Source organism: Corvus hawaiiensis, chromosome 13, assembly GCF_020740725.1.
Source record: "Corvus hawaiiensis isolate bCorHaw1 chromosome 13, bCorHaw1.pri.cur, whole genome shotgun sequence".
NCBI classification, from domain to species: Eukaryota; Metazoa; Chordata; class Aves; order Passeriformes; family Corvidae; genus Corvus; species Corvus hawaiiensis.
In genome coordinates, this window is record NC_063225.1 from 20,316,336 (window position 1) to 20,343,382 (window position 27,047).

The window sequence follows — 27,047 nt, forward strand, 5'->3', positions numbered from 1 at the left end:
TCCAGAAACCCGGAATTTGCCTTGGCTGAGGAAGACGGGCTGCAGTGCAGCTGGTTATGGAAATAAAACCAAAGGTGCCTTTCCCTGACCTAGGGAGGCATTCCCAAGGAAAGCCTTCCCACTCCTATAGAACCAAGCCTTTAAATTCCCAAAAAATGACATCATCTCCGCAGGATGAAAAATCCCAGTGCACCGCTCCTCACCCTGAGGTGCCCTGGCAGAGCATCCCCTGGGATGGTCCCTGGGAAGGGAACCCAGGAGTGGGGATGCTGCTGGGGTGTCCCCCCAATTCCCTTGGAATCTCCTGCTCTCATCTTTGTGAGCATGGGACTGCCCAGACCCATTGCTGGGTTTTGGGAGGTTTGGGGTGGGAATGGCCCTGCCATACAGAGCATCCATCCATCCCGAGGGATGCGGGTTTGGGGTGGGAATGGCCCTGTCATACAGAGCATCCATCCATCCTGAGGGATGGGATTTGGGCTGGGAATGGCCGTGTCATACAGAGCATCCATCCATCCTGAGGGATGGGATTTGGGCTGGGAATGGCCGTGTCATACAGAGCATCCATCCTGAGGGATGGGGGTTTGGGCTGGGAATGGCCCTGCCATACAGAGCATCCATCCATCCCGAGGGATGCGGGTTTGGGGTGGGAATGGCCCTGTCATACAGAGCATCCATCCATCCTGAGGGATGGGATTTGGGCTGGGAATGGCCGTGTCATACAGAGCATCCATCCCGAGGGATGCGGGTTTGGGCTGGGAATGGCCCTGTCATACAGAGCATCCATCCATCCCAAGGGATGGGATTTGGGCTGGGAATGGCCCTGTCATACAGAGCATCCATCCATCCTGAGGGATGCGGGTTTGGGCTGGGAATGGCCCTGTCATACAGAGCATCCATCCATCCTGAGGGATGGGATTTGGGCTGGGAATGGCCGTGTCATACAGAGCATCCATCCATCCCGAGGGATGCGGGTTTGGGCTGGGAATGGCCCTGTCATACAGAGCATCCATCCATCCCAAGGGATGGGATTTGGGCTGGGAATGGCCCTGTCATACAGAGCATCCATCCATCCTGAGGGATGGGATTTGGGCTGGGAATGGCCCTGTCATACAGAGCATCCATCCATCCTGAGGGATGGGATTTGGGCTGGGAATGGCCCTGTCACACGGCACATACAGCCCCTGTCCCAGGGGTTACAGAGGTTTCGGGGTGCCGTGGGTGCTTTGGCACAAGAGGAGGGGAAGCGGGTCACAGCAGGGAGCCGGGTGGCTGCAATTCCTGCCGGGAAGAGGGGTGCTGTGGGAGGTGAGGAAGAGGAGGGAGGTGCTGGGGGGGGCGGGGGGGCTCCCACGGCGGTCTCTGCACCCAAGCAGTGACACAAATGCAGCCGGACAGACATACAGAGCATGTAAACAGGCACATGGGGAGCCATGTGCTGCTTCGTGCCGGTGGTGGAGAGCAAGCCCGGAGCAAAGGCACACGCCAGCCCCAACACACACACGGCCACACACACGCAGCGTTCCCATGGGGGATCTTCCCAGCCTTGCCTTCATTTCCTGGAGTGCTCAGAAAGAGAAAAAAAAAAAAAACCAACAAAAAGGGGGGGGAGAGAGAGAGAGAGAGGAGCTGAAGAGGTGAACGCCACGGAACGGTGATGGGAATGGCTTTGTACATCACGCTAAAAATAGTCCTTGTGATAAAGTCGATCGTGGAGGGGGAGGAGGTGCCGGCAGCGCACAGATGCCGGCGAGGGAGGCCAGGGGTTGGGAAGCCCGTGCTCCAAGGATGGAGCAGAAGGGGCGTAATTAGAGCTGGTAATTAGCCCCAAGCAGCACTGAGGGAACCAAGTAATTACAAGTGGGGGCTCATTGCACCCCCTCCTCTTGGGATGGAGGCTTTGCCATCCGGGGAAATGAGAAGCAAGCAGCTGCTGAAGCTGAAATCGGGTTCCTCTGAAGGGAGACCGGGATTTTTGGGTGTTCAGGGAGAGGAAGGCTCTCTGCAGGTACCGGGGAGAAGGCAGGCAGGATGTGGGGACACGGGGAAGAGCCAAAGCTCGTGGAAGGAGCCCTAACGGGGAAGAGAGAGGATCTCTGCTGGGAGCAGAGGGAGCCAGGGCCGGCGCTGGAAGCGACGCCTCGGCTCGGGAGCCCGTGTGGGGTGCAGGTGATGGGCAGGGATGGAAAAGCAAACGGTGTGCGGCTTTGGAGACGGTCCTTTCACTCCCGGCAGCTTCCACACACCCAATCCCAGCTCTGCCCAGCCCTGTCCTGATCCGTGCGGGATACCAAGCTCCAGCCGGAGGAGCTGGGATCCCGCTCTGCGCTGTGGAGGGGAGAGGCAGGAGAGCTGCCAGAACTGAAAGCTGGATTTTCCAGCGCTTCTTCAAGCCGCGTGTCCCCGTTCCCTCCTCGGGCGGAGGCGCGGCGAGGGGTCCCTGTGCCACGGCACGGCCACGCCGCGGGGGCTGCGGGAACAACGCCCCGCACGCCGCTGCCGCCGGTGATTGACCACCGGAGTGTGAGCAGGACGGGAGCTGACACCGCTGGGTCCAGCGCCCACCTCGCTGCCCATGGGAGGAGGAAGAGGAGGAGGAGGAAGGGGACGCGATGTGAGCCAGCACTCGGGAGCCCCGGGGTGCCGCTCAGCCTGTCCCCTCTGCCCACGCTGCCGCTGATGGAAAGGACCCCAAAATCCCTGGGGAGAAATCACCTAGAGGGATCCAGGATGAGCAGCAGCCCAAAGCGAGGGAGACCCAGTGGCAGCAGCGACCCTCTCAGGGAGGGGAAACTGAGGCACGGTGGTGGGAGGAGGGGGTGGGCAGGGTTAAACTCCCTGATTTGCAGTGAGGAAGGCGATTTCTTCCCGCAGTTCTCTCTCAGCATCCTTCAACTACATCCCGGAGGACGTTGAGGCACCAAACACCAGCCCCGAGACCAGGCACAGTCTCAAAAACGTGAAGTGTGGTGCCATTTGGAGGAAAATCAAAGGTCCGAACGATTTTTGGGTGAGTTTTCCTCCCTTTTTCGACAGCTGGCCCAGCAGTAACCCAGGGCAAGGGGACAGGAAGGGACACGGTGGGGGACAGGAGCAGACCTCTCCCTGCTGGCTCCCATCACGTGAAGGTTCTGGGTATTTCTGCCATTCCCAAAGCCGTTTCTTGCAGGCTTTGCCTGTAAATGACTTTAATCTTCATAAGCCCAAAAAGTAAAGCTGCTTATCCGGCTGGGCCCTGCCGGAGCGCTGGGAGGAACGGGGGGGATGTGGACTCGGGGAGCGGGGTGAGCCCGGGGGAGAGGAAACCCTACCGAGCCACATCACATCCCTCATCCCTGCCCTGTCCCCTCCGGCCATCCGGACGCGCCGAGCTCTCCGGGAAGGGGGTCAGCAGCACATCTCTCCTCTGCGCGCTCCACCCCCCATCCCACACACCCCCGAGCTGTGCCCGTGTCCCAGCACCCCCCATTTTTCCCTTTAACCCCCCTCCAAGAGGAGTCTCGGTCTCAATCCTGGTCCAAAGCAGGCGGAGAGCTCCCGCCCGGGGCTTGCCAAGCAGGCAGCCGGCAGAGCCGATGCTCTGAGCATCGTTTAACGCTGAATAATTCCCTGGGGATGAAGGGAACTATTCTAAACCTGCCGTGCCAGACGCCACCTCCACCCAGCTCCCTCCAGGGATTCCACGGGGACAACTCCTTTGGGCTCGGGCCATGGGGGTCCTGCTGCACAGGTGGCTTCAGCCCGTTGGCTGAGACACGCAGGGAAGGCAGTAAGGTTCTTGAGGGCCAGCAATCAGCCCCAAACTGCATCCCCTGCCTGGTCTGAGCATCAGAAAGTAAAGCCTGGACTAGAGGGGAGCTTTGGCATCACTTGGCAGTTTCACCGCTGTCACAGCCGTGCCAGTTCTCATAGGCAGGATGGAGCCAAGTGCTGCCCAAGCTACTCATCCCCACCGATTTGGGGACCCTGGGAGGAGGGAGGGGCCTATCCCCCCTTCTTCCCCTGCCAGGGGGATCCCAGGACCCGCAGGGAGCAGCGCTGGCAACAGAGGGGGGCTGAGGCGGGATGTGCCGCGTCCGTATGGAATGGTTTTTTTATTACAGTTTTTTAATCTCACAGTCGGTAGCATTACATGAGAATAAAGCACTGGACAGGACTGGAAAAAAAGGCCTCTGGAGACAGCATGCAAACATTGCAACGAGTTTAAAGCAAAACAACCCAAAAAAAAAAGCGTCTGGCGGGGACGCGGCCGCGCTCTCCCGACCGGGCGGCGAGTCCAGCGTCTCCCCCGTCAACCATCACTTCTGTCGCTGGGGGTTTCCTTTTCATGTGTCCATTTCATTGGTTTATTTATTATTATTCTCCTTTTAGCAACCTTCTTCTCTCTTTCTTTTTTCTTGTCTTTTTTTTTTTTTTTTTCTTCTTTTAATTACATTAAAAAATAAGATTCGTACTTTAGTAAAACGCCCAACGCTCAGCTGGGCCCTGCTTGAAATAATAAAAAAACAACAACAACAACAAAAAAAAACCCCCAAAACAATAAATGCCCCCCAAAACTGAGAAAACAACAAAAAAACACCCACAAAAATTAAAAAAAAAAAAAAGAGCCTGGGAGACCAAAACAAAAAAAACCCCAAACCTAGAAAATAAAAATAAAAACTGACAGATTTGGAAGTTTGGAAGCAACCGGGGGAACTGGGGCGGGGGGGACACACCCCCGGGGCTCCCTCCTGGTGCCGGGGCGGGGCAGGGGGGCTGCCCACGCCCTGGTCCCCCCCAGCGTGGGTCCCCTCCGGCTGTGGGGTGGCAGAGCCCCCCCTCACAGGTAGAGCTCCTTCTCTTTGATATGCACTAGCTGTTCTCGGAGCTGGTGGAAGGACGGCCGGTGGCCGGGGTCCAGGGTCCAGCACTTCTTCATCACCTCGTAGACGACGGCCGGACAACCGTCCGGAGCATCCATCTTATAGCCCTTCTCCACGCGGGGCACCACATCCTTCAGGGGCTGGGGGGATTCGGGATGTGAGGGAAGGGCTCCCCCCACAAACAGGGGCTCAGCTCGCCCCAAACCCAGCCCCGAGGGGGTGCTCATCACTTACAATTCTCGGATAAGGCACTCGCCCGAAGGAGTAGATTTCCCAGAGGAGGATCCCGAAGCTCCACACGTCCGACTTGGTGGAGAATTTCTGCAGGGAGGGAGGGAGGGAGGGAGGGAGGGGAGAGAAGCCCCGTGAGCGGGCTCAGGCAGGGATGGCAGGCAGCAGATCTCCCCCACCCTCAGGGCAGCTGGTTTTGGGGTCAGACAGTGGGAAGCGGCGCTCAAGCGCCATGTCTGCATGGAAAATTTGGGGCAGCCTGGAATGTTCCCCCCCTCCTGCGGCTTCCACCGTATCCATGCGCTCCAGGGCCCCCTCTGCTCCCCCACCTTTTCTCTAAGTGCTTCTGGCGCCGTCCACTTGACCGGCAGCTTCCCCGTGTCCTGCGTGGAGGAGGCTTCCTTGGTGAGCCCGAAATCGCTGACCTTGGCGATGTTGTCCTCCGAGACCAGCACGTTCCTCGCCGCCAGGTCCCGGTGCACGAAGTTGTTGGCTTCCAGGTACTCCATGGCTTCACACACATCTCTGGGAGGGGTGGGAGCACAAGGGGGTTGGCAGGGCGGCCCCAAAATGCAGGTAGGGGTGGGCCAGGGTGGCGGGCATGGCTTTGCCCGGTACTTACAAGGAGAACTTGAGCAGGCAGTCTGCCCCGAGCACCGACCGCCCGCGCGACCGCAGGTAGTCTACTAGGCTGCCCTGGGCGCAGGGATGGAGAGAGAGATGGGGTCATCAGGGGCAGCAGCCCACCTGCTGCCCTCCCTCATGGGGCAGGACCCTCCTTGCAAAGGGATGATGTCCCTTTAAGATGGGACAGGACCCGGGGGATGTCCCTCCCTCACGGGGAAGATGTCCCTTTACCATGCGGCAGGACCCGGGGAAATGTCCTTTCAAAGGAGGGGCAGGACACAAGGAATCCCCTCCCTCAGGGGCGGATCCAGGGATGCCAACCCTCCCTGGAAGCCAGGATGGGACAGCCACCTCCAAGCCCCACTGTGGCTCCAGGGAGATGCCACCCGAGTTGGGATGACCCCGCTGGTCTGCCAGGGTGAAGCCCCAGGACTGTGGGGGGGGACAAGGGGACAGAGTGGGGGGGCAGGTGGCCGGGGCGGGGGTCTCACCTTGGCCATGTACTCGGTGACGATGTAAAGGCCACTCTTCTCCTCCACAATCACCCCCAGCAGCTGCACCAGGTTGCTGTGTCGGAGCTGCCTGCGCGGCACAGGAGGGCTCAGGGCAGGGCTTTGGGGACAAGAGGGGCTCCCACGGTCCCCGTGGGGTATCAGGGAGCACCCCCCCAGCTCACAGGGACAGAGGTGCCCCCTCCCTCGCGCTGTGCCCCCGCTGGTGGTGACACTCACGTCATGACGGACGCCTCCGCCAGGAAGGCCTGCGCTGTGGCGTCGTTTTTAATGCACTTCACGGCGACTTTGTTCCCCCGGTAATCCCCCAGCATCACGTCTGCGGGCCAGGAGAGACGGGCACAGGAGGCACTGGGGAGCATCCCAGCCTCCTGGGGCCCCACCATCACCCTGGGGGGGGCTACAGAGAAGCCAACTCCCCCCCCACTTAGGGCCACCGCGGGCTGGGGACAGCGGGCTCACCTCCGAATTCCCCTTTGCCAATGATCTGTAGCAACTTGAGGTCCTTCATGTTGAGGGCCCAGCCGCCTGCACGGGGGACAAGGGGGAGTGAGGGGGTGCTGGTGGAGGTGCCCAGGGACCGGGGCCGGGGCACGGCCACTCACTGCGGGAGAACTCGTCCTGCGCTGCCACCGTCCCCTCCATCAGCTTCGGCTTGATGAGGCGGGTGCAGAGCCCGTCCGCGTCCGTGGTGTAATGCTGGGGGACACGGTGCGTGGGTCGGTGACAGCCTGGCCCGGGGGTCCCGCCAAGGCGGTGCCGGGCTCCGAGATCCCACCAGGTGGCAGCACCAGGCCACGGATGCGCCTGGTGGCGGCCGAGGGTCCCCGTCCCTCCTCCTGCCGGTCCCTCTGTCGCCTGCTCACCCCACCGCCGGCCCCAGGGGTCTGTCCCCAGCACCCCCACCCCAGGGGGTCAGCACAGAAGGTCCCAGCAGCTCCCAAGCTCCAGGCCTGCAGCCCCCACAAGCTCTGATGTCCCCGTTATGTCCCCCTGCTGGGGCTGGACAGAGAGGACAGCTGAGGCCTCACCTCCACCAGCTGCATGAGGTTCTCGAAGTAGACCTCCTCGTCGATGCTGAGCTTGCTGGAGGAGTAGATGATGCGGTAGTGCTCCACCTTGCCCTCGCAGCTGACGCACAGGGTGTAGTCCCCGGGGTAGTTGGTGCTCTCCCGCACCAGGAACAGCCCCGTCTCGGGGGGGTACAGCAGCCGCTCCGCCTGCTCCCGCGTGATCTTCCCGTGGAACCACCTGCAGCGGGGCACGGAGCGGGGGAAGGGCTGGGGATGTGCTGGCTGGGCCCCCGTGGGGCTGCGTTTGGACGTGGAGCAGCTTTTGTCCCTGCCTGCACGGGGACGGCCTGTCCGAGCTCTGCCTTGCTGTCCCCACCCAGCCCACGACACAGCTCCTTCCACGGCATCCTGCTCCCCTCCTCCTGGCTCCGAACTGGGATTCAGCCCCTCTCACACTCCTAGGAGGTTCCTCCCCTGGTTTCCTCCAGGCTGGGAGTCACTGGCAGCTCTGGGATGCAGCAGGAACATCAAACCCATCCATCTCCCTTTCCTCCTGCAGCCCATTCCAACCCTCCCTCTTCCTCCCAGAGCAATCTTTACAACCCCAGCTTTGGGTAAAAAAAAACCCCCCAATTTAAAACGCAACCCAACCAGGCATCACCCTGCAGGCAGCTCCCAAAACACTCAGAGCTCTCCCCAGCAGCAAATGCCAATCCCAAATTCACGCTGCTGGAAAGCCCGAGCCACTGCCCCTTGTGCCTTCCGACCTCGCTGCGCCCTGTGAGGAACGTCCCTCCTGCTGGGACACAGCTCTGGCCACACGGGTGCTCCGGCCCAAGCCACCTCCCCCCACCCACCTCGGCAGAGTCCTGCTTGGATACTCACGGCATGAGGCTGAGCTTGATCCCAGCTTTGACCCCTTCCCGCTTCTGGACGTAGTTAGCGGGAATGATGCCCTCCCGGCCCACCTTGTTCTTCGCCTTGTACCAGTTGGGATCCTGTGGGGACAGTGCCACGTCACCACGAGCCCGTGGCCACTGGGCACGGCCGCATCCCACCCAAGGAGCCCAGGGTGGTGTCGGCGCTGCCCTGGGGGTTCCCCAGGCACCCCGGTATCCCCTTGCTGGCTGCAGGAAGGGTGGGATGAGCAGGGGATCGGGGTCGGTGCTGGGACCAGCAAACCCCAGTGCTGGTGGCCCCACAGGGCTCATTGTGATCCCTCTCCCAACCTGCCGGGCATCCTGGAGCCTCCCAAACCCACAGCCCTTCTTCTCCTGCCCCAGAGGGGAGCCCAGCACCGCTGCCTCTCCCATCCCTCCTCCACCTCCCGGGAGGCGCTTACATTTCAGAGAAACCTTAACTAACGAGGCCATGAATTAATTAACTGAACGTGTGGCCCGATTCCCGCCCAGCGGGACTGCCAGGACCAGGGGCTGCCGCTGGCCCGTGTCACGGGCTGCAGGGATGGCATCCCACAGAAATCCCAGCGCGGGGGGCGGCGGGGACACCTCACCTTGGTGACAGCGACAATGGTGAGGACGTCTCCTTTGCTGAAGGGCAGGTCCTGCTCGGCGGTACCGTGGAAGTTGTACTTGGCGATACATTCTGTACCGGACGGCCACACGGCCTGGCAGGGAACAGGGAATGCCATCAGAGCCTCACACGGGGGTCTCACCCACCCCCGGCACCCCCTGACCCTCAGGGGATCCCCACCCCCTCACAGCGGGTCCCTCCGATGCGAACCCAAGGGGGATCTATTTAAACCAAGTGTCCCCGGGTCCCTCCTGAGCGCTGGGGCCGCCTCTGGAGGGCCCCATCCCTGCCTCTCCTCAGCCAGAGCTCACCTGCATCCCTGACATCTTCTCAGGAGGTTGGGGCGCGAATCTCACAGGGGGGACGCGTCACTCGGTACCATGAGACCTGCGCGGGGGAGAGGACGGCTGAGAACGGGGCAGGAATGGGGTGTGAGGAGGATGCAGCGGGAGCAGCCCCCCATGAAGGACGTCTCGGGCCAGGTGAGCGTCTCTTCTCCCGCCAAGAACAGGTCCTGCCCGAGGTGCTGCTTCCAAAATACCCCCAGACTGAGGTGGAAGTGGGAGCTCCGGGCCTGCTCAGCCCCTGCAGTCAGGGGCGGGAGCAGCGCGGAGCGGCTCACCCGGATTAGGAGGCATTTGCACGGATACAGCTTCTTAAGGACGGAGTTTTGGAGTGCAGCATCTGCACCAAGGAAAAATCCAGCACGGTGTGGACGGATGGAGATGCCCAGAGAAGGGAAGGGAATGGAGATGACCTCCAGGAGGCCCATCCCACTCCTCTCCCAGGCTACACAGCCAGAGCCCTGCGCTCCCTGGTGACCCACACATGGAAACATCCAGCCCTGAGAGCTTCCCAGGCCTGGGATCCAAAAGAAATAAACCAAAACTGCTCCCTGCAAGCTAAAAGCCACTGGGACTCTGGAACGTGCAGCTCCCAAACCCCAGGGGGATGCACTGACCGGGGGTGCCGTGCTCTGGGATGGGTGTGTGGGAGGGGAACAAACCCGGCTTTATTCCCGCCGCTCCAGCCCTCGGGAAGGGATGAAGTCACCGGCCCCGGAATCAAACCAGGCTTTCTTGGGCTGGGGCAGCGGGGTCGTGCCGGGCTGGGGGCACAGAGGGGGACACAGGCAGAGCAACCCCCAAAGCCCACCCCAATATTTATTAATTCATGTCATCCGCCGGGGCCATCGGCGGTCACCGCTGCCAGCCCCGCCGTCAGCAGCTCGGAGTATTTTGGGAAGGAGGAAGTGAAACGGGGGGCAAGGCTGAGGGACGGGAGGAGGAAGGAGATAAGGGGCACAAGAGCGGGGAGGAAGAGCGCGGTGAGAACGTGGCCCTGGTTCCACCACGTGCCCGCAGCATTCCGGAAAAGGCGTCACGCTGCCACCGGCCACCTTCCTCACCTTCCCCCAGGGCAGGGACACGGCACGCGTCACTCTATTTTTGGCAGCAGAGAGGAGAAACCGAGGCTCGGATGTTCACCCCAAGGACAGAGTTCAGGGACCTGAGGGGTTTCCATCACCACAGTGTTGGGTTGGTTTCCTTCCCAGCCAGCTCAGGAAAAGCCTCTGGAGATGGCACCGAAAGCCAGCCTGATGGCACCCGTGAGCCTTGGGGACACTGCCACGGAGTGCTGGGACCCAGGGGAGGGCCGAGCCGGGCGCCGCCGGGCTGGGGAGCACCAGCTGGGAGCGCAGCCCCCCGGCACAGCTCCAGCTCCACCTCCCTGCCTTTCCGAGCTGATTTTTGCTTCAATTCTGGATTTACACCCGGCACGGAACAAAACCTTCAGCAACGGGTCTGGATCCCACCAGTCCGAAACGCAGCTCCAGAAAGCCAGGGAGTAAACGCCACTCTCTCAGGCCGTGGAGGGATTTAGGCGGAGCATGGAAGGAGCTTTGAGAAGGGAATTTCCCATCGCTGAGGCTTTCAGCTCTGTTCCCCATCCAGCGTCCTGCGGGGACTCCGAGCACAAGCCGGTTCCGGGTGTTGCTCAGGGAGAGCTCGGGCCCAAAGCCCTGAGTCAGCGCTTCCCACCGGCCAGGCCTTGTTTTCAAATACCCAAGAATCAGCAGGATGGAGGTTTCATCCCAGCTGTGACTCCAGCTGGAAAAGCCTGGAGCCAGGTGGGGATGCTGGGGAGCATCCCCTGCAAGGGATGCCCAGAGGTTCACCCACCACCACAGGCTGGAAGAGCCGTTTCCCACCCCGCGCAGGAGCTGAATCTTCCCAATCCCAAAGGCCGCTTGTTTGGGCTTTCAGCTCACGGATGTCACCAGCATTTATATTTGATAAATGCAGGGAGGATACAAAATTCATAGCCTGCCTTCATAAAGAGAATTTTTTTCCCTGCTGAAGAGGAAACTGCCTCAGCAAACCCCACCAAGAACGCACTCCAGCCAGTCCAGGCTTTTTTATCTTCCCGGATCGTGGATATTCATGGCACCGGACCGTGGCATTGTTATAATTGCACACAATGAATTTGCCTTTCAGTTTTGAAGAGGGAGGTGTTTACCACACCAGCGGCTGCCCCTCACCCCGACACAGACCTTCCTCCTCTGAGCCTCATTTTCTTTTCAATCGGTACCTCATTTCTGCCTCAAAGCCGAGACTTTCCGAGGAGGAGGAGGAGGAGGAGGAGGAGGAGGAAACCACACGGGGCAGCTGCCAAGCAGCCCCCCGAAGGCCTCATGTGACAGCCAGCGGTTCCTGCCGCGCGTCACCCGGGCCAGCCCCGGCCTCGCGCCCGCTTCCGCCAGCCCCGCACGTCCCTGTGGGATGCTGGGCTGGGAGAAGGATGTGGAGATGCTGGTGGAGTGGATCCACAGCTTAAAAGCAGCATCCTGTGCCTTCCGGGAAAACATGGGCATCGCCCCTTCTCTCCTCAAGGAGGATGTGCAGCAACACATGAAAGAAATTAATAATAATTAACAAAATTAGCCAGGGAGCAGCCCGGCTGATTGGGCAGAGCAGAGTGCTGGGTTTGGCCGTTTTCAGCCCTGCTAGGAGAGGGTTTGCTGCCTCTGGAAGCTCCCCATTCCCAAAGTGGGGCTCAGGAGGTGCTCAGGGGAACGCACCCCCTGCCAAAACCCACCTCCCTTTTTTCCCAGCAGAGCATCCCCGGAGCCGCTCAGCGCAGGATCCCGGAGATGGATCTGAGCCCGACGCCGCGCCCGCGAGGTCCATCCCCGCCGCCTCCCCCACAGCCCTGCTCCTGCACTTCCCTGCGGGAAGGCCGGCCCGGCAGCCAGGAGCCGGGGCAGGCGGGCAGGGCAGGTACAGCCAACACCTCTGACAATCCAAAGGGCACCAGGGAAATGAGCCATTCCTCTCATTAATCACCGGCCAAAATCGAGTTGTGCCAGACCCACGGGCAGGGTGGGAGAGGAATGTGGGACCCCCCCCCCCGAGCGAATCCCACCTGAGGAGCACCATCACCGTGGGATGGGGTGGGTGAAAGATGCTGCATTTCCGTTTCAAACCCAGCCAGGGGCGGGGGGAGCACCTGCCCAGCACCAGGATGACTCTGTTCTAAATGAAGTTCAGTCGTTGATGGCAAAGAACCCTCATTCCCAACGGAAACAGGTGCGTGGGCGCCATCCACATCCACCCCCTTCCGCTCATCCATCTCCCAATGAAGCCCTTTAAACTTCAAAAAAAAAAAATCCCAAACCAACCCCACACCAGACAACATCCTCCGTGCCTCTGAAAGATCTTATCTCCTGTTATTACAACGAACACCTACGATTACGCTAATCGAAAGAAAAATGTTCCTCCTCCATCTCACCCGCCAGCTCGCAGCGTTTCGGAGCTGCTGCCCCAAACCAGCCCCAGCTGGGTGCCCTGCTGCAAAAGAGGAGGAAAGGGGGGGGGTCCTGCTTCTTTTTCAGGGATCTTTAATTTCTTTTAGAAGAGAAAGAGAAGATGCTGCTGGTCAGAGAGCTGGAGGCACACAGAGGACAGCTGGAGGCCTGGGGAGAAGCTGCTCCTGGCCCCCCATTGTGGAGAGGTTTTCCTGGTTCTCCTTTATCCTACAAAAACCTCAGCAGGGCGATTTTCCACCCACAAATCACCCCAGTGTCCCCTTCCCAGTGCTGGAGCGTGTGGGGGCGTCCCCAGGGACGGGCACATGACGTGGAGTGGGGCATGGAAGCGGTTTTTTTTTGCAAACACTCACTCAAAACCGAAAAGGTGGGGGGAGGCAGCGGTCACAGGGCAAAGAGCACCCCAAAACTCCCTGGCTTTGCAGGGGTTATCCCACGGCTTCATCACTCCCGTCCCGCTGATGTTCCATGAGGGAGGATGGGGATGCTCCCAAAACGTCCCGCATCCCTCCAGGGACCTCTCCGGACACTCCCTGCCTTGCCAGGACGGGGCCGTGCTCCTGCGTGGCTCCACTGGGAACAAACCGCTGTCCCGGGAGGAAGGCTGCCATCCTCCTCCTCCCGCCCCCTCGCCCTCACACCTTCCATTCCCCCCCCTTTTTTTTTTTTTTTTTTTTTTGACTTTTTTGCTCCTCGTTTTGATTTTTTTGGGACTTTTTTTTCCGCCCGGCGGCACGGCCCCTTTCGCTCTCGCTACACCAACGAGCAACAGCCGCGGCTATAAATAACCCGCCGCCGCCTTATTGCCCAAAAGAGAAAAAAAAAAAAAAAAAAAAAAAAAAAAAAGAAAAAGCCCCAAATTTTAAAACATTCAAACCAACAAAGCGCCGCCAAGCCCTCTGAGCAGCCGGGTGCCCCTCATCTCCCCGAACCCCCCGCTCCCGCGGGCCTTTGTACGGGATGGGGATGCAGCGGCAGGGGGAGGCGGTACCCCCGGCGGGGCTGGGGCGCGGCGGGACCCCCGCCACGGCAAGGGGATGCTGCGGGGGTCCCTCTCCGCCTCCCCGCAGGATGGCGAGGGGGCTGAGGGGTCCCCGGGGACCGCGGCGGGGCGGGAGCGGCTGTGCCGGGGTCACCGGGGGTCAGGCGGGGCCGGACCCCCGCACCCCACCCCCCCCCCCGGCCGCCCCATTGTCCGCGCCCCGCTCGCCCCCCCCCCCCCCCCCGCCCCGCGCCGCCGTCACTCACCTCCCTCCGGGCACGGGCTCAGCCCGCCGCCGGCTGCTCCATGCGGCGCCGCCGGGGCCTCCGGGCTCGGCTGGGCCGGCGGGGGGGCGCCGGGGGGGCGGAAGGGGCGGGGGAAGCCGGAGCCGCCGCCGCCGCCGGAGCGCGGCGGGGCCCAGCGGGGCGCGGGGGCCGCGGGGGGCGCGGGGCGGGCGGGGCGCGGGGGGTCCCGGGCGGCGGGGCCGGAGGGACGGACCGAGGGAGGGACGGACGGAGGGACGGAGGGAGCGGCGCCCGGAACCGGAGCGCCCCGAGCGCAGCGCGCATGCGCCGCGAGCACCGCGCCGGCAGCGGGGCGGGGGCACCGGGCGGCGCGCGGCGCCTCCTGGCGGCCACCGCCGGCAGCGCCACAAACCGGGGACAGCGGGGACAGCGGGGACAGCGGGGACAGCGGGGGACAGCGGGGACAGCGGGGATAGCGGGGGACAGCGAGGACAGCGGGGATAGCGGGGACAGCGGGGATAGCGGGGATAGCGGGGATAGCGGGGATAGCGGGGACAGCGGGGATAGCGGGGACAACGAGGGACAGCGGGGATAGCGGGGATAGCGGGGACAGCGGGGGACAGCGGGGACAGCGGGGGACAGCGGGGACAGCGGGGATAGCGGGGACAGCGGGGATAGCGGGGATAGCGGGGATAGCGGGGATAGCGGGGACAGCGGGGATAGCGGGGATAGCGGGGACAACGAGGGACAGCGGGGATAGCGGGGATAGCGGGGACAGCGGGGACAGCGGGGATAGCGGGGACAGCGGGGACAACGGGGGATAGCGGGGACAACGAGGGACAGCGGGGATAGCGGGGATAGCGGGGACAGCGGGGATAGCGGGGATAGCGGGGATAGCGGGGGACGGCGGGGACAGCGGGGATAGCGGGGACAGCGGGGATAGCGGGGATAGCGGGGACAGCGGGGATAGCGGGGACAACGAGGGACAGCGGGGATAGCGGGGATAGCGGGGACAGCGGGGATAGCGGGGACAGCGGGGATAGCGGGGATAGCGGGGATAGCGGGGATAGCGGGGGACAGCGGGGACAGCGGGGATAGCGGGGACAGCGGGGGACAGCGGAGGACAGCGGGGGACAGCGGGGATAGCGGGGATAGCAGGGACAGCGGGGATAGCGGGGATAGCAGGGACAGCGGGGGACAGCGGGGGACAGCGGGGGACAGCGGGGACAGCGGGGATAGCGGGCACAACAGGGACAGCGGACACAGCGGGGACAGCGGGACCCGCACCGGGAACGGGACACGCACCGGCAGTGGGACCCTCACTGGGAACGGCAGCGGCACCAGTACTGGCACCCCACAGGAACCGGAACGGGGGCGGGACCTGCACCGGCAGTGGGAACGGCTGCCGCACCGGGAACGGGAATGGGAGTGGGACCGCACCGGGAACGGGAATGGGAGCGGGAGCGGCAGCGGCAGCTGGACCCGCACCGGCAACGGGACTGCCACCGGCGCCCGCATGGGGACCGGTAACGGGACCCGCACCAGCACCGGAACGACACCGGCACCGGGACCCGCACTGGGAATGGGACGGGGACCCACACCAGTGGCAGCACTGGGACGCGGACTGACCCGCCGGTTCCTGCCCGGGCCGTGGGTGCCTGCTCGGTGTGTGCTCACGTGGGCGCAAAATAGTACTGAAATGGTGCTAAAACGCCAACAAAATAATAAAATTCATTACAAATATGGTAAATAACGATTAAATGGTCGAATGACAATGATTAGAATAGAATAGAATAGAATAGACCTTTAAGGTCCCTTCCGACCTAGCCCATTCTCTGATTCTGTGGTCCTAGAAGATATTATTATTGTTAATAATAAAAATGCAATATAATTGCTCAAATAACAAAGTAATAATCTATAACATGACATCAGATAAACATATCAGAGAGCAGAACATCATGATATGGCATCATAATATGGAATACAGTGAACAGAACGAATAGGTCATCTTTAGGGTACCTTCCAACCCAACCCGTTCCCTGATTTCTTGGTTCTATAATATAATATCAGCCACAAGAAAATAATGACAATAATAAAAATGATGCTGACGGGGGAGAGGGAGGGTCTGGCTGTAGCAAGGTGGGCAGAGAGCAGGGGGTTTGTCTTGGGGTCTCCCCTTGTATCTCCCACCCCGAGCTCTCCGGGGAGCCACAGGGATGGCATCACTCCGCTGCACCCTGCAAACCTTCCTCGGCTGCTCCAGGAGGGAGCAGGACGGAGAGAGGGATGGGAGGGAGGAAAGGGCCGTGGAGTGTCCCAGCACTGCTCCTCATCCACCACTCTGCTCCCTCGGCATGGTCAGGTATCGGCTGGGCCCTGGCGCAGCCGTGCCCTGGGAAGGGTGCAGGCCCATGGCTGTGTTTCCACTGGAACGCCGAGGTGACACAAGGTGACACCGAGGTGTTTGTCACTTCCTGCCCCGGTACTGGTACCTGCATCATGTATGTGAAGCAGGAAGTCTGGGTACCGGCCTACTGCTGGTTTTCGGCTGTCCCTTGCTTCTCCCCAGCCTTCGGCATCCCAACCAGAATGCCATGGCATGGGAAGAGGTTGTGACCGCTGAGAGTGACATCTCATGGATGGATGTCCTGGTGGATAAGGGGTGAGGACTCAAAAACAAGTGCTCAGCCCTGGTCCTGCATGGCTGGGACCTGGAGGGGATGAGGGGACTGGGGACAGGAGATGGAGATGGGTCTGAAGGGGGCAAAGGGACTGCAGGGGACAGGGAAAGTCAGGGTACAGAACCAGGGAGATCCTAGCAGCCATGGGAGTGGGTTGCAAAGCCCAGCTCATTTTTAGGAAGCACATCCTTGCTCCAAGAGCGTGCAGGAAACATCCAGGGACCCGCTGCTGGAGTCAGGCACCCCTTCACAGCCCCGAGTTCCCCCCGGGTCTGGGATGTTCCTTTGGCCTCGGGGAGGTGGGGAAGGGGCTCATCCTCTCCCAGCCTTCAGCAGGGCCGAGCCGGGAGGAACTGAAAGCAGCTCGTGCACCAGAAATACACCTGCAGTCACAAAGCCACGGACGCACGCCCCAGTGCCCCCACCCGGCTCTGTCCTGCCCGCTCACGGCGTGTTTGGGGTGACTGTTGACCAGGATCCCACAAATACCCTCAGCACCGCGGGAGCCACGAGTCCCCTCCCCGGGGCTGGGGAGCAGCAGGAGGCTGGTGGGTCTCAGCTCTTGGGGGAAAAAACAGGCACGAACCAGCCTGGTGGGGAATCTTGCCCTGTGCCAGGTTTTCCCGGTCCATCTGACCTAGGAGTAGGGAAACACTCTGCCATCGGGGTTTCTTCTTCCCCCTGAAGCCCCAGGACCATCGGCACCCCCAGGGATGGCTGGAAGGACGGTGCAGTGATTTGGCTGCGGCTGGTCTGTGAAGGAGACACGGAGGGGAATCCTCCGGGCGCAGCTGCTGCCGTGTCCCGGCTGGAATTTTTCCCTGGAAGTGTCTTGGTTTGAGGGTGGGTGGGCTCCTGGCTGGAAGGGAAGGACGGACCTGCTCACGGCGAGGCACGGATGGCCATCTCCCTGCCTTGCACCAGGAGAGGGGGCCCTTCAGCCGGCTGCGATCGGCAGGAAAACGGAAAATAAAAGAAAGGGGGAAAAAATGCAGCAGAGGAGGAGCTGAGGGTGAAATCCCGAGGGAGTGAAGGATGGGGAAACCGCCTGCCCTGTCGCTGTGCCGCTCCTCTGCATCCCCGGCTGGCTGGCTGGGTTAGTCCCTGTGGAGCAGCGGGCTTGGAGCCTCCGAGGGATTCCGGCAGCGCGGGCGGGATGAGAAGTGGTGGGCAGGGAAAGGGAAGCGTTCCTGCCTGGGATGTACGAGACGGCGCAGGATGCACAGGCGGCGGCTGGGAACATCCGAGTAAAGCCAGCGTGACAGCTCCCGGCTCATTCCAGCCCGGAGAATTCACCTTCCAGCTGAAACCCCCGAAGGGAGCCGGGTTTGGCTGGTTCTGCGGCTCCCGGGGCTCCGGGGGCCGTGAGGGGTGCGGGATGCTCTGCAGGGGGGTCCGTCTCCTACAGATGCCCCTCCCCAGATGTTCCTCTCCCAAAAAGTCTCCCAGCGGCGGCAAACCCCGGTGCCCAGCAGGCACGGGCAGCGGGGGAGCGGTGCCACAGGAGCCAGCGGAGGGCGGTCACGTCCCAGATGGCAGCGGGAGGGGACAACAGCGCTTCAGTGAATGAGGATCCTGCTCCCTCCACCCCAGCGCTGCCTCTCGGGGCGCTCTCCGGCCACGCCAACCCCAGAAGCCCCTCGGCTGTGGAGAGCAGCCTCATTCCAGGTCTGTCCCGGGCAGCCCTCGTTCCCAGCATGTTTTTAACTGAGGGGGAGCAGGCTGGGCACACTGGCTCTCAGCGGGTGGCTTTTCACCTCTGGGGTGGGACCCCCTGCTCTGCCTGTGTCCCCCACCCTGCTGGGGTTCAGCGAGCTGATTTTAGGGGTGTGAGAGCGGGGCAGACAAGTGGGACCTCTTGCTATGGGGCCAGGGAGCAGAGATGTGAGGGGGACACGAGAGCCTGTCCCTCTGTGTGACCCCACCTGCTACACTGCCACCAGGGCCAGCCTTGGGGACATAGAGGGGACAGCCAGCCCTGAACTCATCCCGGCTCTCCAGCCCAATCCCTGCTGCCAGGGCAGAGTTTGAGGAGCATCCACAGTCCCCGAGGCTTTTGGCTCACACTGCCAGTGCTTGTGGGACCGGGTGGTCCCCAGCTTCACGGGGCCTGCTCCCATCTCTCACCCCACGGAAGATCCTGCCAGGGTGGGTGTACATTCAGGTTTGAGGGAATTCCTGGGACCCTGGAGCTTTTCCTGAGCAGGGCTTTGCGTGCAGGGAGGAGCTATCTCCGCATCTCTGCAGTTCCCTTGTCAGCCTGGGGACAAACTCCATCCTCACCCTGTGATTCACAGGTACCTTGTACCTCCAACGGCACAGGGCAATCAACCGGCCCAAATGTGGCCCCTTCCCGCCGGGAGGAGGGAGGAGGAAAAAGGGTTCACACTGATTTGGGAGCCCCACTGGAGCAGAGCCATGTGCCAGGTTTAATGTGCCCAGCTCCTTCAGGTCAAGCTCAGTTGCTTCCACAGGTTCAACCAGCATGGATTGGAGAACCAGCATCTTCCTCACCCACCGCAGAGGGAAGGTCCTCACCACTTTGCCCGTGGAAGGTCCCACCAGCTCATGGAGGCTGAGCGGAAATTTTTTTTTTCCTCAAAAAGGCAGAAATCAGCATGGAGTTCAAGGCATGGCAGAGCCCAGTGGGGATGCAAAGAGAAAGATGGTGTTGGGGGGTTTCCTTCTGTCACCAGTGCTGGGGACAACCAGCAAAAGTGAGACACACATCCATGGGGAGATGGCTCCTGATAACAGACCTCAAACAGCTAAAGGAACGCAATTAGAAATCAGATTCACTTTCAGTCAGGAGGGCCATTAAATATTAGTGCAACTCCTCTCTTCCAGCCATGAGGAAGAGACACAAATGGTCGTTCCGGCCCGTTCTGGGGCTGGGGACTGACTTTCCCAGCGAGGAGATGCCAGCAGCTGGGGTGTCTCAGCTAGGGGGAGAGGTGTGTGTGTGCCCAGACCTCGTCCTGCAGGAATGAGGGTGCTGGCAGCGTTGCCCCGCTTTGGAAGGGGAGCTGCAGCCCTGCTGCCATGGCTGGCCTCATGACTCATTCAAAACCGACCTTAGCAGCAATTGGCCATGGAGTGATCAAAGCTCCCCTGGCTTATCACCGCCCCATTCCAGTAACGAAATTCCAGCTCGCAGACTGCCTGGGGTGTAATTGGAGGGCTTAATTGAGGAAGGTCATTAGGGGCAGCAAAGATAGGGGAACTGGAGCCTCTTACCCACTGTGAGCTACTGAGGCTTTCACGGCTGTGATGGTGAAAAGGGGAGGTTCAGGTGGGATATCAAAGAAAGGTTCTTCCCCCAGAGGGTGGCTGGGCACTGAACAGGCCCCCCCAGGCTGCCAGAGCTCCAGGAGCGTTTGGACAATGCTCTGAGGCACAGGGTGGGATTGTTGGGGTGTCTGTGCAGGGCTGAGAGCTAGACTCGATGATCCTTGGGGTCCTTTCCAGCTCAGGAGATTCTATTCTATGATTTTATGGACTCCAGCAGGAAAACTGGGGCCTCACGTGGGGTCTGGACTGCTGGACGGGATGTCCAAGGAGAGGTGAGTATGCAGGGACACCAGACTGAGGGCTCAGGGGTCCCTCCTGCCTTTGCAAAAGGCCTGGAAAGGTCTTCCACAGCTCCGTGGGATGGTTCCATCAGCATCAAGAGAGGGAGAGGTGCTGAATGTGGATGGGGAGTTACAAAGTGGCTGCTCTGCCTCCGACCCCATGAGGAGAGGGGAAGGAAAAGCACCTGCCCATTCCTCTCCCCTCCAGCCTCTTCCCTTCCCCTGCTCCATCCTGACACAGGGGTGACTTCAGCCCTTGATGAATGGATCTTGGGGAGACCTTCCACCAGCAAGAGGCTGTTCCACCCCACTAATGTTAATATTAAGCTGCTTATCTGCCCCGGGGCTATAAAACTCTCATCTCCAAAGGGGGAAAAAAATTCCTGCTGTCCTTTATATCTGCTCCTGCTTATTGCAGCCTTATCAGCACACCCAGCCAGCCTGCAGGGCAAGGGAGTCACGCAATGGCTGCAGCAAACGAGGCCTGTGGTCCCACAGCGGGCCCAGCATCGCGTGTCCCCGCTGCAGCGGAGTCGCCGGGCCAAGTCCACCCCACGGGGACAGCGTGGCACCAAAGAGTCCCTGGCAGTCCCACTGCTCCCCTGAGCCACCAAGTGAGGCACTGAGATCCACCTCCAGGGGATGGTCCGGTTTCCCCTGCAGCAGGTGAATGCTGGCTTTGGGATGTCCCTTGTGGGAAGTGGATTTGTGACTCTGTTGCATTGCTCTGTGTCCTTTTTGTAGTTGGTGGAGCTGTTATTTGGCTGGTGAACCTCGTGAGTTGTCCTAAAGCAGGACCTAGACACACAAAGCCAATCCTTTTCCCCCAGGCTGGTTTAGCGGGTCTGGACAAGCCGGAATCTCCCTGAAGTCTTGGGCAATCGACTTCCCCATTCTCATCCCCACCACGCTTTAATTTCTGCCTCTTCTGGGAAGCTTTTGTGCAACGTGCGATGAGTGATCGGCATTCGGACATCTCTGGTGGGAGCCGCACTGCTCGGGGTCTGGGGCTGGGGGGCAGAATCCTCCCTGGGATATGGGTTCAGGAGCAGAGCGTGCTGTGCTGGGGGCTGTGCTCATTCCCGTGCCATTGCTGCCAGGCTGGCTGGCTGGGTGGCTCTGCGTGCAAGCTGCAGAGAAGGAGGCATCTGCCTCTGCTGGCATGGGCTGACTGGCGGCCAATGTAAACTCTTGAGTTTGAGCTGGAGCAATTCCTGTTCTCATTCTCCTCCTGCCATGAAAACACCTTTGTTCCAGCCCGGAAGAGCAGCAGCTTGGCTTTCTCAGCAGCAAGGGCTGAAGGTGTCCTTCCTGGTGTCCTTCACGTGTCCTTCCTTGTGTCCTTCAGGACCAGCACTGACCGTGGTGAAGGAGGTGGTTGAAGGCTCAGGTTCCACCTAGGGAGGTTTTGGATATTGGGGAAATTTCTTCACCCTAAAGGCAGTCAGTGGTGGAGTCACCATCCCTGGGGGTGTTAAAACATGTGGATGTGGCACGTGGGGACACGGGTTAGTGGTGGCCTTGGCAGTGCTGGGCTCGATGATGTTAAAGCCTTTTCCAACCTGAAGAATTCTGTGATTCTGTGATTCTGACACACTGATGGGGGCTGTGGGGTTACGGCCTGGGTTGGCTGTCCTTCACCTGCCCGAGAGCCGTTCCGAAAGGGTACAGTCTGAGACTAGATGTGGTGGAATGGCCAACATTTAATGGAATATCCAACACTAGGAACACCGGGAAACAAAAAAGGCAAGAATTGCTACAAAACGAAGCAGATAAAACAGGAGTCCCGATGGTTTCAGTTTATTACATCGGCCCCACAAATTTGTTCCAGACCCAGCTCTGCCACAAGGACACCCTGGAGATGTCTGCTCCCACCGCTCAGCTCCTGCTCTTCACGGGGAAGCGCTGCCTGACCTGGAAGTGCTCACACCTCTTGTGCTTCAGGGCCAGGCCATAGAGCGGGGTCATGTCCACCTCAGTGCCCTCACAGACGCTGAATTCCAGCTGCTGGAGCAGGGTGGCCAGGAAGAGGAACACCTGCCACCTGGCGATGGTCTCCCCGATGCACTTCCTCTTCCCCAGCCCGAACATCAGCACCTTCTCCCCGTCCTCTTTGTTCACCTTGGTCCCGTCAGCACTGAGGAAACGCTCAGGATTGAAGGTTTCTGGGTCTTTCCAAAGCTTCCTGGAAGGGAAACCATCAGGTGTTGAGATGGTTTCTCCTGGTCATGGGTGTAGGGGGGACACTGGAAGGAGGGAACTGGCAGGAAGAACATCCCTGAATTCAACAGGGCCCTCTGTTTGCTGCCTTTTCTCTGCAGGCAGGCTGACCCCACTCCTGCCCAGGAAGAGAATTGTGCGGGAAGGGACCTGTTTGTGACTGCAGGAAGGGACCTGCTTGTCACCGCAGGAGGGGTGATGCCTCACAAGGGACTTACTCGTCGTGGTTCACTTGCCACTGGTTGATGAACACGCAGCGACCCTTTGGGATGTAGAACCCGTTCAACACCGTGTCCTGGGTCGTGCTGGGGAGAGAAAAGACAGAGAGCTGGGCAAGGCCAAAGGTTCTCCTGCATCCTCAGGGGACTGTCAGGCTGCTCCTGATGCTGCTGAGGGAAGGGTGTGACACACGGGGGTGGTTTTGAGTCCTCCACGAGCCATAACAAGGTGCCTCAAGGCCACCTCGTCCCTGGAGCAGCTCTGCCAGCCCAGCCCGTACCTGTGTGGGATGGCGAAGGGCACGAAGGAGGAATGCCTGAACATCTCCAGGATAAAGGCTTCTGTGTAGGGCAGCGCGCCCCGGTCCGACAGCCGCGGCCGCCTCTCCCGCCCGATGGTCTGGTCTGGGGGAGGTGGAGAGCGGGAAGAGGGTCAGGATCAGGGCTGACCAGGGAGGTTTGGCCCTGTAGGAAGGTGGTTCATGGGCTCACCGAGCTCTTCCTGGATCCTCTTCTGGATGCTGGGGTCCGTCACGAGATACATGAGGCTCCAGGACAGGGCTGTGGTCACAGTGTCGAAGCCTGGGCAAAGAGGACAGGGTGTGGGTGAGCTCAGTGCAACGTCCACCCTGGCCCACGGGCTGACCGTCACACGGGGCAGTCTGGAGAGGCTGAGGAGGCAGGGGACATCCCGGACATGCAGCGAGGCTTGGGGCTTTATTCTGCCACAGAAAACTTGGGTAAAATACCCTGCTCTCTCAACCAGTCTCGCTGCTGGGTTGTGTCAGGTTTGTGCAACTCCTCCAGAATTGGGGGAATTTCCACAGCAAGGTGAATCAGCCCACAGACATCTCCCTCAGCCAGGAACCCTGGCCTGTGAGGCTTGGCTGAGCTATAACCCTCGCCCTTCACTTTTCCCAGAGCTGATGTCCCAGACTGGTCTCTAGAGGTATCCCCGGAAGGTCCAGTGAGCAGGAGAGCGAGTGCTTAGACCCACACCAGCTGCCAGGTGTTGGAAAAGGAAGGCTCAGACAGGAGGAGCCAGAGAAAACCTGAGAGCGTCTGCCACAGCTGAGGAAAGGTGGAAAGGATACCTGCTCCAAAGAGGTCATTCACGAGGTTGACAATCTTCTTCTTAGGGATCTGCATGGCCGCGTTCGTTTCCACTTTTTTGTCCAGGCACTGCTGAATGAGGGAGTCGGTGATGTCCCGGATGTTGTTCTGAGAGGAAGGGGAGACAAGGTCATGGCAGCAGGACTGGCAGAGGAGTGAGTGGGGGTTCCTGAGCAGCCCCACCCGGTGCTGGGGGAGTCCCTCAGCTCCCGTGGCCCCCATGGAAACAAGGAGAGAGTTCTCCGAGGAACCTGAGCACAGAGCAGATGTTCAACCACTGGACTGGCTACATCACACAGGGAATGCAGGAGAAGCTGAGAGGCTCATGAAACTGAGTCAGGGGAGGTTCAGGTTGGATACCAGGGAAAGGTTCTTCCCCCAGAGGGTGCTGGGCACTGCCCAGGCTCCCCAGGGAATGGGCACGGCCCCGAGGCTGCCAGAGCTCCAGGAGCGTTTGGACAATGCTCTGAGGCACAGGGTGGGATTGTTGAGGTGTCTGTGCAGGGCCAGGAGCTAGACTCAATGATCCTGGAGCCCCTTCCAGCTTAGGAAATCCCATGACTGTACAATATTCTATGATTCTGTGAGAAGGAGGACTAGGGAGAGACAATGGCCATTGCTGCTTGGCTGCGAGAACAAAAACACCTGCTGATAGAGACGGGAGGAGAGCAGGGACGCACCTTGGTGCAGGTGAGGGACCTGCAAGCCCTTACCTCGTCATAGGTCTCGTAGTGCTCCTTGACCCTCTTCTGCAGGAAGCTGAGCAAGTACCTGTTGAAGTCTATAAACAATTTCATGCTGCAGCTGGGGAGGTACTGGAGCAGGGGGATGAAGTCAGCAGGGTTGCCAGCAGCAGCCACATCAGTGAAGTCCTGAGCTGAATTCACCAGGCTGAGCAGCTCCTGGTCGTCGTGCTCGTAGCGCTTGCCGAAGCACATGGCACAGACGACATTGGCCACCGACACCACCAGGTACCGGTGGGGGTCAAACCTCTTCTCCTCCTCCATCAGCTGCAGGAACTTGGTGACCAGGTACTCGGCCTCCTTGGACACGTGCTCCTCCAGCAGGCAGGTGGAGGACGAGGTGGGGCTGGGGGCGATGGAGAAGCTCTTCAGGGCGCTCTGGGCCAGCTTCCTGCGCGCTTTCCACACCTCCCCGGAGTCGGGGCTGAACGTCAGGCTCTGCCCGTCCGTGACAAAGCGGAAGCTGTAGAGGTCCGGGCGGCCCATGAAGTCCTCTCCTTGCTTGACCAGGGCTTGCCTGATGGTGTCCAGCCCGCTGAGCACCAGCACGGGCCGCGTGCCGATCCGCACCTCCATCACGTCCCCGTACTGCCGGCTCAGCCGCGTCAGCGCCAGGTGCGTGTCCTTGCGCAGCTCCAGCAAGTTCCCCACCATGGGATACCCTCGGGGGCCCGGCGGCCTCTGCAGCCCCTTGGGCACGGGCTGCTGCTGCTGCAGCCGCTGGAGCAGCAGGAACACCAGGCAGAACGCGGCAGCCACCAGCAGCACCTCGCTGGCCGACACCGCACCGTGGCTCCCCGCCGCCAGCGACATCGCAGCCTTCAGCATCGCCGCCGGTGCTTTAGGGAGCCGCCCTAAAGGAGGCAAGCAGAGCGAGGGGAAGGGCCCGCATCAGCGAGGGGCTGCGTGCTCTGCGTGTTCCTGACAGCGGCACGGGCAGCGACAGCCCTTGAGCAGCTCAGCGGCTGGAGCTGCCCCTGCAGCACCGGGGCTTTCCAGGGGCACAGCTGGAGACCTGAAGAGACTCCAAATACACCCACCCATCCCCTAAGGGGCTCACCGACTCCCTGGGCCTTCAGTGACACCCCTCTCCCCACAGAAGACCCAAGCCCCCAGTGGCGCAGCCGTGGCTCCTGCCCTTGTCTTGTGGAACAAGGCATGGAAAACTGCAGCTCAGCAAATCCCAGGGAAGCAGGAGGAGAGGAACAGCGGCTCCTCTGTGAGTGTGGTTCCAGGACTACCAAACCCATGAGGAGTCACAGCCACGAGGATGGACCTGCCAGCCACGAGTCCTGGGGGACACGGGGAGCAGGGGTGCCGCAGGGCTGCTCTGTGAGAGCACACAGCTCACTGGGTGAGCAGGGAGACCCAGACATGGCCTTCCCGGTCCTGTATCCATGTTCTACCCCCCCACCACACACAGGCTGTCTCCTACCTGCAGGTCCTTGGGTTGGTTTCACTGCCCAGGGCTCCCAGCACAGATTGGCAGAGAGTGCCTGGCGCTGGGAGCAGGGGGGATTCTCCTCTGTCTCCTGAGCCTTCTTGTCCTGTCACCTCATTCTCCTCTGCCTGGTCCTTCTTCTGTCACCTGGAAGTCCACGACTCTCCAAGCTCTCCCCTCACTGCACCGCTGGGTATTTATCTCCAGAGGGGCTGCAGAAGCCCTTGGGAATAGCTACCCATTAACAAATGGGGCCGAGCCTGGCTGGAGCCTGCCCAAGAAGCCAGGGAGGAGCCTTTCTCCTCTCCAACAGGCTCTGGGGCATGAATGGTGACTTCTCCTCCTGCCCAGGGCCCTAGAGCCTGCAGGGGGGAGGCAGAAGGGGGTCCCTAGGACAGGGCGGAAGAAGGGGGTCCCTAGGACAGGGTGGAAGAAGGGGGTCCCTAAGCCCTGCCTTGGGGAGGATGTAGGACATGCTCTCACCATCACATCCCTATGGAATGTGGGTGCCAGCATTTCCCCAAAAAACTTTTCTGGGCTGGCCAGACTGTTCCCAGCAGCCTGAGAGGGCTGTCACCTCCATGGCCACTCTGGAGGTGCTGGGAGCTGCAGGCTGTGAGCGAGGGGAGGCGTTTGCAGCAAGGCATCCCCAGCCCTCCCCATCCATCCCTGGGGAATCATCCGGCAGCTCCCACGTCCCGGTAGCGGTGGCAGCAGGATCATCCGGGCCGGGGGCAGAGCCAGGGCCAGGTTAACGATTGCCCAGGTTTGCGTGAGAAGGCAGCTGGCTCGCTTCCCCCGGCTCCTCCGGGGCAAACAGGCAGCGAGGAGGAGGAGTGGCGGGGCAGAGGGGAGGAGGTGAGCCCGGCAGATAGGAGAGGTGAAGGGGCAGCACGGGGCAAGGCTGGGGCAGTTCATCCCCCCGAAAGCACTGGGTGACACCCGATGGGGAAATGCTCGAGCCAGCGGGGCTGTGGCTCTTGCCAGGGCAAAATTCAGGGGAGTTTGGCAAGTGCAGCTGGGATGAGCAGGAATGAGCCAAAGCTTTTGGGGTTTGGCCCGAAGTTGCACTCAATCTCTGAAAATTCCAGTGGGAATTTGGCCCAGGTAAAAGCTGAGCTAATATTTAATAAAGGCTTTCAACATCTGGTCTAATCGGGCTCGTTAATAGCAATGACGCCGTTCATTAATGTTTGTCAGGAACAGTTACAAAACCTCCGCTGCT

At 60.8% G+C, this 27,047-nt stretch overlaps 2 protein-coding genes and 1 long non-coding RNA gene across 4 annotated transcripts; 1 reads left to right on the plus strand and 2 right to left on the minus strand.

Annotated features, from left to right (window-relative positions):
• Nucleotides 1–1,670: 1,670 nt before the first annotated feature.
• LOC125332806 lies at nucleotides 1,671–4,375 on the plus strand. 2 transcript variants are annotated; one of them, XR_007206622.1, is made up of 3 exons: nucleotides 1,677–2,614; nucleotides 2,875–3,010; nucleotides 4,120–4,375. It is a non-coding gene; the product is annotated as an uncharacterized LOC125332806 (long non-coding RNA). The 2 variants fall into 2 exon arrangements; XR_007206621.1 differs by having other exon boundaries at nucleotides 1,671–3,010.
• Nucleotides 4,069–13,946, minus strand: CSK (C-terminal Src kinase). Its single transcript, XM_048318084.1, has 13 exons — nucleotides 13,856–13,946; nucleotides 9,090–9,165; nucleotides 8,759–8,872; nucleotides 8,131–8,243; nucleotides 7,264–7,483; nucleotides 6,838–6,931; nucleotides 6,695–6,760; nucleotides 6,452–6,551; nucleotides 6,212–6,302; nucleotides 5,716–5,789; nucleotides 5,423–5,618; nucleotides 5,097–5,183; nucleotides 4,069–5,002 (listed from the first exon to the last, which is right to left on the minus strand). The coding sequence occupies exons 2-13, from the start codon at nucleotides 9,102–9,104 to the stop codon at nucleotides 4,820–4,822; spliced, it is 1,353 nt and encodes a 450-aa protein (XP_048174041.1). The 5' UTR covers nucleotides 9,105–9,165; nucleotides 13,856–13,946; the 3' UTR covers nucleotides 4,069–4,819.
• Nucleotides 13,947–21,871: 7,925 nt separating this feature from the next.
• Nucleotides 21,872–26,010, minus strand: LOC125332932 (cytochrome P450 1A5-like). Its single transcript, XM_048318332.1, has 7 exons — nucleotides 25,817–26,010; nucleotides 24,352–25,235; nucleotides 23,620–23,746; nucleotides 23,018–23,107; nucleotides 22,807–22,930; nucleotides 22,526–22,612; nucleotides 21,872–22,272 (listed from the first exon to the last, which is right to left on the minus strand). Exons 2-7 carry the CDS (start codon nucleotides 25,207–25,209, stop codon nucleotides 21,966–21,968), a joined length of 1,593 nt encoding a protein of 530 aa, XP_048174289.1. The 5' UTR covers nucleotides 25,210–25,235; nucleotides 25,817–26,010; the 3' UTR covers nucleotides 21,872–21,965.
• Nucleotides 26,011–27,047: the final 1,037 nt, after the last annotated feature.